Below are 11,229 nucleotides of genomic sequence, written 5' to 3' on the forward strand. Positions count from 1 at the left end.
TCCATATCCGCTTGTAAATATTCCCCTATTTCTCCAATACTCCCCAACTTTCCCCAATCCCCCATTCCCTAGTCCCATTGCATGTAAATAACAATCAGTAGAGCCGACCTTCCCCTTATTCCCCCATTAAATGTCGTGCCCAGGTCCACCGCACCACACGTAGACAACTTTCGGACATCTTGCTAGTTATTCTTAGTCTATGTCAGTTAAGGCCTCGTTTCCATTAATTATGACTCTTCGTTGCACCAGAATGTGATTATATGGCATCAGTAGTGAGTTTAGGACCTTTCCCATACCTCCTCCCATCTTCTTCCCCAACAATTACAACAACAACAGAGGAGATGGCGGCGGCGCGGGGGAGGATGCGTCCTCACACCGGCTCGATTAGCGCCATTGACCACGCGCTCCACGGGGTTACCACGGAGGGGCTGGCTGTCAGCTCCTCGTCAAGGGCGGAGCCTGGTAACCCCCCCCCCGCACCCAATCAGAAGGGCGGACCGATTCCATCTGGGGCGGAGCTAACGAGCCGAGGGCGTGTCACTCCCCGCCGGATATACGTGGCGACTTAGCGGACATGAAGTGAGATGCGCCCCCAGCTGGAGAAAGAGGTATCTGCGAGCGCTGAGTCAGATGCGCTCCGCCTGAGAAAGAACGTTGCCTGTGATCGCTGAGAGAGAAAGACCCGCCTGAGAAAGAACGTCCCCCCCGAGCGCTGTGACCTCCCCGCATCTTTGGACCGGACTGTACCCTGCCTTGAGCCAAGAGTGCACCTTGAGCCATCGCTACTTGCCTTTCCTTGCCATCAATCCCCGTGTGAGTCAGCCGTTGTCCCGTTTACCTGTCGTCTGTCCGGGGTTAAGATAAGCCTGTGTCTAAGTGCCCATCTTTTCTGTGCTTTACCTCTAGCCCCTGTAATCTAACCTTTTCCGTACGAATATAATTGAGAATCGAAACATTGGTGTCTGTCATTATAATCCAGCCGTGTGTCTTCTTTTTCCTTATTGATCCAGCGTAGCGCGGCTCCGTCAACGTTCGAGTACAATCGGGTAATTTGTGCGGACACGACGGCCATTCCGCTCGGCCCACCTTAACATCAAAGTCGTGTCAGTAACAATATATATACATATATATATATATATCTATCTATCTATATACAGTATATAAAACAGTTTGTGTGTGTGTGTAATGTTACCGATAGACTCCTAAACGGAGAGGCTCATGTGCTTGATATTTGGCATAGACATGGCCATTGAGCCTGGGAAGGACATGGCCTACCTAAAAATATTTGACGAGATCCATATTTTTTATTCATATTTACCTCAGCGCATTTCAGCGAGGAATATTATACACGGAATCTGAGCCGGTGGCAGAGCAGCGCGCTGATTCGCTCAGAGCGATCACGTGATGTTCCAGCCTTGCCGCCATAATCTCACAGTTACGCGTTCGCACGTAATTCAGAGCGAAAAGCGATTGCGTTTTTTCACATTTCAGCGAGGAACATTGCCATTCACACCACATAGGTTTTTATTCTTTCATCTTTAGATCCATATTTTTAGCCATAACGTAGCGAATGTAGTGTAACGTAGCGAGGAATATTATACATGGAATCTGAGCCGGTGGCAGAGCAGCGCGCTGATTCGCTCAGAGCGATCACGTGATGTTCCAGCCTTGCCGCCATAATCTCACAGTTACGCGTTCGTACGTAATTCAGAGCGAAAAGCGATTGCGTTTTTTCACATTTCAGCGAGGAACATTGTCATTCACACCACATAGGTTTTTTTTTCTTTCATCCTTAGATCCATATTTTTAGCCATAATGTAGCGAATGTAGCATAACGTAGTGTAGCTAATGTAGCATTAGCATAACGTAGCGTAGCGTAGCGATCCTCGCTCAGGATCTTCGTCAGGTTCGCAAGCGAGTTAGCCAAAACGTAAAAGTGAAAATATATCGAATGCTGTTTTGATGCATTTTACTGCTGTTTTGATGCTTTTACATTGCTGTTTTGATACTTTTTCACTGCTGTTCTGATGCTTTTTCACTGCTGTTTTGATGCTTTTTCACAGCTGTTCTGATGCTTTTTTGCCGTTTTTTTTTAAATATAAAAATGTCATTTCAAAAAAAAAAAATCCAGAAAATTCTCACAATGATGACATATAATTCACAGAAAACGTTGAAGCAACCGCGTAATATTGCGGTGATGTTTAACTCTGAGTGAGAATAGTTCTAAATTTAAAAACTTTCATCTGATATTTGTGATTTATTTCAAACAAACTGTATTTCCCATCTACACGGCCATGTATTCCTACTAACGTTATGTAAATTACATAAATTGTGTGGATTACATCATTTGTGGATGTGATCAATTGCCAGTAACCATCTATATCCCTCCCCCCCTTCCCCCCTTCCCCCTTCCCTCCCCCCTCCCCCTACCCTTCCCCCCTCCCCCTCCCCTCCCTTCCCCCCTCCCCTCCCCCTCCCTTCCCTCCTCCCCTCCCCCTCCCTTCCCCCTCCACCCTACCCTCTCCCCTTCCCCCCTCCCCCTCCCCTTTCCCCTCCCCTCCCCTCCTCCTCCCCTCCCCCCTTACCCCTCCCTTTCCCCCCTACCCCTTCCATTCCCCCCTACCCCTTCCCCTTCCCCTCCCCTCCCCCTCCCTTCCCCCTCCCTTCCCCCTCCCTTCCCCCTCCACCCTACCCTCTCCCCTTCCCCCCACCCCCTCCCCCTCCCTTTCCCCCCTCCCCTCTCCCCTTCCCCCTCCCCCTCCCCTCCCCTCCCCCTCCCCCTCTTCTCCCCTCCCCCCCTCTCCTCCCCTCCCCCCCGTTCCCCTCCCCTCCCCTTCCCCCTCCCCCCCTCCCCCGCCCAGCAATGCCGGGCACTTCTGCTAGTATATATACAGACTATTTTAATATGGAATATTTTTTTTTTCTTGACTTGGGTTTACTTTCATAACTCAGTATATCAATCTGGTGAGTTTCTTTTACACTTTGGTGATTTATTTGTTAAAAGAACCATGTCACTGATTGTCTGTCGCAGCAAGAAGTCAACAACAGGATTATATCACAGGTGGCGTGGCAAAATGTACGGACAGGTGCATTTGATGATTGGCTTCACAGTCGGGTATACAAGGGTTGTTGCGTTCTGTATTTGTGGAAAACAACTGCTGCACGTCTCCAAAAGTTATTGCCGCTTCCTCTGGAGATGGTCTGTCAACTCGACAATGCTGTTTGTCATGGAGTGGTGGCTTTACGAAATTACGGCATGAAACAGCGTGCTATTGCTCGGCAGTATGGCATCACTCAAGGTCAGGTGTCAAAGATCCTGAAATGAAATGCTCAGAGGGGTGTCCCTACTCCAATACCGAGGCCAGGACGTCCCCTCAGAACCACAAGGAGGGATGATCGCCAGCTGCACCGGTTAGTCCGCAATGGCCGTACCAAGTCAGCTAATCGGCTTAGGGCTGAGTGGCAGCAACTGACAAATGTGCCTGTATCCAGAAGGCTAGTCAACCAACGACTGGTTCAAGCAGGCTATCATGCCAGGCGTCCCCTGAGAAAGCCACGCCTGACCAGATAACACAGCCAGCGCCGATTGCAGTGGGCCAGAGAGCACCGTCAATGGCAGCCAGGACACTGGAATCACGTGACCTTCAGTGACGAGTCTATATTTCTGGTCTATCGTCAAGGTTTGCCGCGTCCGAGTGTGCAGACAAGTGCATGAAGCCTACAACAAAGATTGTATAGTGCCAAGAGTCCAAGCTGGAGGTGGTGGGGTGACCATTTGGGCTGCTCTTCATGCAGGGGGCAAAACTCACCTGGTTGTTCTGAATGGAAACCTGAACCAGTTCAAGTACAGGGCCATTCTGGAAGAAACATTGCTTCCATTTGCTCGTGCAGCCTTTCGAGGAAACTTTGTCTTCCAAGATGACAATGCACGGCCTCATCATGCTCGCATGATCCAACACTTTCTTGCTGACCGGGGTGTAGAGCATATGGAGTGGCCTGCCATGTGCCCGGATATGAATCCGATAGAGAACTTGTGGGCAAAATTAATGTGTCAAATCGACCACTTGGACCAGCAGCCGACCTCGGTGCGTGAATTGCAGCAGGCTATTGTCACTGCATGGCAAGCGATTCCTGTCCAAACCTTGGCAAATCTCGTGAACAGCATGCCTCGACGTGTACGTGTTCTCCTGAATGCTCGTGGGGGTTACACGAAGTACTGAACTGTAATTTTACTGTCCGTAATCCCAGTCATAATTTAGCTTTTGTTTTTGTTGAATATTTTTTTGGCTAATGTGCAAAATAAAGAGATACTTCTGGAAAACGTACAGAAGTTTAACACAGTACTGTCCGTGAATTGAGTTCGATATCAGTTTACATCACTTTCAAGGATCAATTTATTTGCTTCGAAATGTCAAATGTGGTTTTTGTTTCTTTTAAAGGTCACATTAACAAAATCTAGAATAATTTCAACATAATTCCAATGAACTTTTGGTTCTAAGTCATCTTGAAAAGTAAGATCACCCCCACGAAAAAAATATTCCATATTAAATGCCAAGTCTGTATATACAGTGCGTATCAAAAAAAAGGTAATCCGAATTCAAGGGGTTTAAAGGAGAACGGACACGACCAAAACAACTTTGCAGATTTCGAAACATAAACATATCTTAAACACTTCTATTGAGTTCATTTCACAAATATCTTCGCGGTTTTATTAGAATTTGTCAAAATATCGCCGAACAAGCAAAATCAGTTTTGTCAAAACCACAAACCGGAAATGACGTTTGCGAAGTAACCCGGTTTTTCGATCTTAAAGCCTTGTTGGCTTCGTGACGATCAGAACATCGCTTTGTTTTCGTTACGATCAGTTGGAATCATGCCCAGTCATTGTGTGGCTGCTGGGTGTTCTAATTGTCCAAGTGAAACTGTCTCCGTTTTCAAATTCCCGAAGGATGTTAAGCTGAGAGATATTTGGACGAAACAAGTTCAGAGAATACGGGCGAAGTGGAGGCCAACTTCATCGTCGGTGTTGTGCAGCGAACATTTTGAGCACCACTATTTCAATGAAATCCCACAACTTAAAGCAAGTTTGGGATTTGCTGTACAACATAAACGGGTGCTCATTCCCTCAGCTGTACCGTCTATTTTCGTTTGTTCGGCAGAGAAACCAGATAAAAAGACGCGCAAATCGAAAGCTGCAGAAAAGCTAGCAACGAAAAGGGTGAGTTGTGTGGCTTCTGTTTGTTTACATTTGACATTTGGTGACCTATATTCGAAATTTCTATCACTACATGCAGGTGAAATTGTGGTTTGTGATACATATTATTCATTTATTCACAGGAAGTTTAATCACTTCTCAAAGTAGCACAACCTGCTGCTACAACTTCTACATGTGGTCAGAGCCAGGCACCTGCTGATTGTGGGGCTGTGTCCAGTGAGGTTCGTCACTTTGTTACAAATGATAGCCACAGCATAATTCTTGTTTTTGCAATTTTCTAGCGAAGAAATCGCATAACTAATGAAATATGTATGGTTTATTTCCAGGTTCAGTCAACAGAGACATCTCTTCAGCCTTGCACCAGACGACACGTGCGTGTTCAGGTGTCACAAACCAAGCTCGGCACTCTTAAACACAAAGGTATTACTTGCTGTATTATTATTAATATGCTTTTTCTGATTCTATTACTTTTCACCTGTTAATTGTTTGTTAATTGTTTTGATGTTTAATGTTTGCTGATGACTTCCAGGTTCTCAAACTGATGTGCTCAGCCATGTGTCACACATTGGCACACAGACTGAGCCACTACCAGGCCACTGTGTAACATGTGGCCATCAAAATGATGCTGTGGCAGCTGCTGGAAGAGATGTCGGCTGTGACAGCCCTGAACCTCTTGATGAGAGTGATAACGACTACCTGCCTTCATCTGCTGACGAGACTGACGACAGTTGCAGCTCCGAGCAACAGACTCCTGAGACAAACAATGTCCTCGACGACACAAAGTATATAGTCTTCTGGAGCAGCTTGCTGCGACTTTTCAAGTTGGTGCGCTGCAGCTGGTGTGGAGAGACGGGTCTCAAGGTGGATCATAACACAAACGGCACCATGTTGCTAGTGCATTTTCAATGTGGTGTATGTTCTCTGACAACAGAGTGGAAGAGTCAACCTTATATAGGCAAATCACTCGCTGGCAATATCATTTTGTCAGCTGGCATTCTCATGTCAGGTGCTGTACCAAGCAAGGTACTCAAGGTTCTCCACCATAAGAGAGTGGCAGGAATTTCATCGAGAACTTTCTCGCGACACCAGAACATGATGCTTTTTCCTGCCATAAAACACGTTTGGTTGGAGAACAGAAAGTGGCTCGTGGCATCCCTGCAAGCAGAGCGCAGAGGTTTGATGTTTGGTGGGGATGGACGCTGTGACTCGCCAGGACACTCGGCGAAGTTTGGCTCTTATGCTATCATGGAGCTGGTGGCCAAAGTCATCATCGATGTTGAGCTTGTTCAGGTAACATCAGCAGATATATGTAGACATACACATAGAACTAGTGTGGGTACATAGAATATTGGTTGTGGACAATTTAAGTTGACTTAGATGTTCTCAACACACGATTATGTTTACAGTGCAATGAAGTTCCAAGCTCATGCCACATGGAGAAGGAGAGGCTGAAAAGAGTGATGGCATTTCTGAGCAAAGAAGGCCTGTCCATAGACACAATGGTCACGGACAGGCATGTCCAGGTTAGGAAATGGATGAAGGAAAATGCGCCTGAAGTCAAACACCTCTTTGACGTTTGGAACATTGCAAAAGGTGGTGAACGCTTTTACATTATCTCCCTGCAGCACTTGCACTCATTCACCTGTGGCATGGCCTCACAATTACCACAACTGCACCTGTCCAGAAACAATAAGTATTTGCATATGTATGTCTGTTCTTACAAAAGCCTGTACATGAACACTACAACTGATACACCTGCAGTGCTGCACTAAGTCAATAAAGTCGTATTTCGTTTCTGTGTTTCTATCCATTTCTTGCCTCACGGCACCGAACATTAATTAAATATTAGTTATGTATTCCATTGACCAGAAAAAGAAACTTTTTCAATTAAAAAAGAGACATAAAAATGAATACCATTCAGTACTTTGGAGGCGCCCGAGATCAAAATCGATCGCCATTGTGTCTGTGTCTGACGATTTCTCTTCTTCACTCTCTGGACGGTATGGTTCGAATCTGTATGGGAGAATCGAGTGTGATTCCCCAAGATTATTAACTTTCTCTTCATTTTCCGCATCAGATTGGTCAGAAATATCGCTGATATCCAGACTTACGCAACTATCGGAGTCGGTGTCTGCCATTGTTTACTATTGCGCAGTCACATCAGCTTCCTCCGATGACGTCACGATGATGATAGTCATCACGAGATGCTGGCTGGCGCGAGAGAAATCGTCTGCTATTGGCATTTTAAAACTCGGATATCTCACGATTCACTCATGCTACAGCAACAATTTTTGCGCCAAACTTAATCTTTTTTGTTGCTACAATTAATTAATCTCAAGCATTTGATGTCTATACTCATGTTCGTTCTCCTTTAATATGCAAAGGTTATTTCATTTGACAATTTACATGTGGTTTACCAATTATGAGGAGATCCTCAGCTTTCCATTGATGCCTTTCATGCATCATTGCTGTCACACATGACCGAGTACATGTTCATTGAAAATGACAACTTCAAATTGCATTTTTACAAGTTTGGCTAATCGGTGCAAGACAGTTTGAAATGAACGCATTACTTGTCGACTGCCAAGTTGATTATGTAAAATTGTTAAGCTGGTCTGGTAATTGTCGGTTGCGTCATCCTTTGTTTAAGATGGGTGTTTAAGATGGGCCTACAGTGTATGGGTTTAGAGACAGTCTGAGTCATTGAGAAGATGGTTCAACTTACGACTGAACAGCGGACCTTCGTGGTTACAACCTTTCACCAAACTGGAAGTTTGCAGCGAACTCGTGATGCGTTCAGGGAATGTTTCCCAGAACAGGAGCCTCCAGCAGCCAAAACCATCTGGGCGAATGTTAGAAAATACCAAGAGCATGGCGCTAGCCTCAACCGCAACAAGGGGAATTATGGTAGGAGGCGTACTGGGCGATCGGAAATGAATATTGCAGCAGTAAGGCAGAAAGTTTTGGAGCATCCTAGGGATACCAGCGCAAGACGAAATGGGAAGGGATTGCCTTTGGCAACATTCAACCGAATGACAAGACTGAACCTCCACCAACATCCATATCGGATCCACATCCGGCATCAACTTACGCCAGGGGATTTTGCCAGGAGGCTGGTGCTTGCTGGATGGTTGATAGCACGTTGCGAAGCAGATGTCAATTCCCTGTGGTATTTCTTTATCGGCGACGAAGCTGCTTTCACCATGGACGGCAAGGCCAATACCCATAATGTTCTTGAAAATGTACCGACAGGACAACCCCCAGAATTTAATTTTGACACCAACATGAATCGACAAAAGTGGCCTGTTTGGTTGGGACTTTGTGGAAGTGGTCAGGTGATCGGACCATTTTTCTTTCAAAGGAATGTCAATGGTAACAGGTATCTGCAGATGATCAATGATGAAGTTTTACCGTAGCTGGAGGAGAACTTTAAGCGACAGGTTCGTGGTGTCTTCAGATATCTCTGGTGGGCCCAAGACGGCGCCCCAGCACATTGACTTATCGCTGTCCGAGATCGATTGAGGGAACTCTTTGGAGACCGAGTCATCGCCCTCAACCATACCGTGGAATGGCCGCCAAGATCACATGACCTCACACCATGTGATTATTTCCTTTGGGGACATTTAAAGAACAAGTTGTTCATAACTGCTCCCCGTGATCTTGACGAATTGCAGGGCCGTATTCGACATGAAGTGGATGCTTTGCGCAATGACCCGGCTATGGTGACACGAGCAGTTCAGGGCATGCTCCACCGCTGTGAGCTTTGTGTTTAAAGGGGAGGTGGACATGTTGATGGTGTGGGTGCATAAAGGCCAATCATTCCTGAGAAAAGTTCATAAGTGACATTCATTTTGCACCAATTATCCTGACTTGCATCGATTAGCCAAACTTGTAAAAATGCCATTTGAACTTGTCATTTTCAATGAACATGTACTCGGTCATGTGTGACAGCAATGATGCATGGAAGGTATCAATGGAAAGCTGAGGATCGCCTCTTGATTACTAAACCACATGTAAATTATCAAAATAAATAACCTTTGCATATTAACCCCTTGAATTCGGATTACCTTTTTTTTGATACGCACCGTATATATATATATAATATTATATATATATATATATATATATATATATATATATTTGCTCGCCAACTTGAAAGACTCCGCAATAAAACAGGTCTCACAGTTCACTCCCAAGCCTACAAGGACCACCTACAACACTACAAAGATGCCCTCTCCCACGCCCGCTCCGCCAACTACTCTCAATTTATCCACTCTGGCTCCAGAAACCCAAAAGCACTCTTCTCGACAATAAACAAACTCCTCCGCCCCCTGGACACTACCACCCAGTCATTCACAGTAGACAACTGCATCTCCTTCCTTTCTTTCTTCCAACGCAAAATTGACAACATCTACAACAGCTTGACCACCGCCGCACCCGCTCCCCCTCCAACCACCTGCCCCCCCTTATCCTGCCTTCCCCTGTCTCAATTCTCCCCGGTCTCCTCTACTGACCTCTCTGAACTCCTCATAGGATTGAAAACTGCCACCTGCACTCTTGACCCCATCCCCTCCAGCTTTGTCAAGGCCTCCCTCCCTGCTCTCTCTCCACTTATCATTGCAACAATAAACTCCTCCCTGTCTACAGGCATCATCCCACCATCCCTCAAAATTGCTGCTGTTACCCCCATTCTAAAAAAACCTGGTCTAAAGCCTGACACCCTAAATAACTTCAGACCCATCTCCAACCTACCCTTTCTGTCAAAAGTTTTGGAACGCGCTGTAGCCGCGCAACTCAAACATCACCTCTCTGCCAATAACCTGTATGAAACATTCCAATCCGGATTCCGCTCCAACCACAGTACTGAAACTGCTCTCCTCAAAATCACCAACGACCTTCTCCTCTCCTCTGACGCTGGCAACCTCAACATTCTCATCCTCCTCGACCTCAGCGCTGCCTTTGACACCATCGATCACACCATCCTCCTCACCCGACTTGAATCCACCTTTAACGTTACTGCCACTGCCCTCTCTTGGATTAAATCATACCTCTCTGACAGACGCCAGTTCATCTCCATCAATAACTGCAAATCCCCCACTGCTCCCCTCCCCCAAGGTGTCCCCCAAGGTTCAGTTCTTGGCCCCCTCCTCTTCATCCTTTACCTGTCCCCCCTCGGTCACTTAATCCGCCGTCATGGTCTCCAATTCCACTGCTTCGCCGATGACATCCAGCTTTTCATCTCCACCAAGTCCGTCTCCACCGACACCCACACTATCCTGACAAACTGCATCTCTGAAATAAAATCCTGGCTTCAAATCAACTTCCTCAAACTTAACTGTGATAAATCTGAAATAATCATCTTTGGCCCAAAAACGCTCACAAAATCCACCCATAACTTTGCCCTCAACATCGACGGTATCCCAGTATCCACCTCCCCTCTCATCTGGAATCTTGGCGTCATCTTTGACCAAACCCTCTCCTTCGACAAATACACTAAACAGATCACAAAGACAGCCTTCTTTCACCTGAAAAACATCGCCCGTCTCCGCTCATCCCTCTCCTCCATGGCTGCAGAAACCCTCATCCACGCCTTCATCACCTCCCGTCTGGACTACTGCAATAGCCTCCTCTATGGTTCACCCTCAACAATCATCAATAAACTCCAATACATTCAGAACGCCGCTGCCCGTCTACTCACCCATTCCCGGACCCGTGACCACATCACCCCCGTCCTTTACAAGCTTCACTGGCTCCCCATCTCCCAGAGAATCCAGTACAAAATCCTCCTCTTGACCGACAAAGCCCTCCATAACCTGGCCCCATCCTACCTGGCTGACTTCCTCTCCAGACACACTCCCACCCGCAACCTCCGCTCTGCTGGTACCAACCTCCTGACCCCCCCCCCCCCCATCCGGACCAAATTCAGATCCTGGGGGGACAGGGCCTTCTCCATCGCTGCTCCCACCCTCTGGAACTCACTACCTCACACCATCAGAGACTCCTCCTCACTCACC

At 46.6% G+C, this 11,229-nt stretch overlaps 1 protein-coding gene across 1 annotated transcript; it reads left to right on the forward strand.

Moving 5' to 3' along the window:
* The first annotated feature begins 6,190 nt into the window (after positions 1 to 6,190).
* Positions 6,191 to 7,009, forward strand: LOC137434698 (uncharacterized). The gene is made up of 2 exons (XM_068127847.2): positions 6,191 to 6,505; positions 6,622 to 7,009. Exons 1-2 carry the CDS (start codon positions 6,215 to 6,217, stop codon positions 6,985 to 6,987), a joined length of 657 nt encoding a protein of 218 aa, XP_067983948.1. The 5' UTR covers positions 6,191 to 6,214; the 3' UTR covers positions 6,988 to 7,009.
* Positions 7,010 to 11,229: the final 4,220 nt, after the last annotated feature.

This window comes from Myxine glutinosa, chromosome 9 (genome assembly GCF_964187855.1).
Source record: "Myxine glutinosa chromosome 9, kmMyxGlut1.1, whole genome shotgun sequence".
Taxonomy (NCBI): Eukaryota; Metazoa; Chordata; class Myxini; order Myxiniformes; family Myxinidae; genus Myxine; species Myxine glutinosa.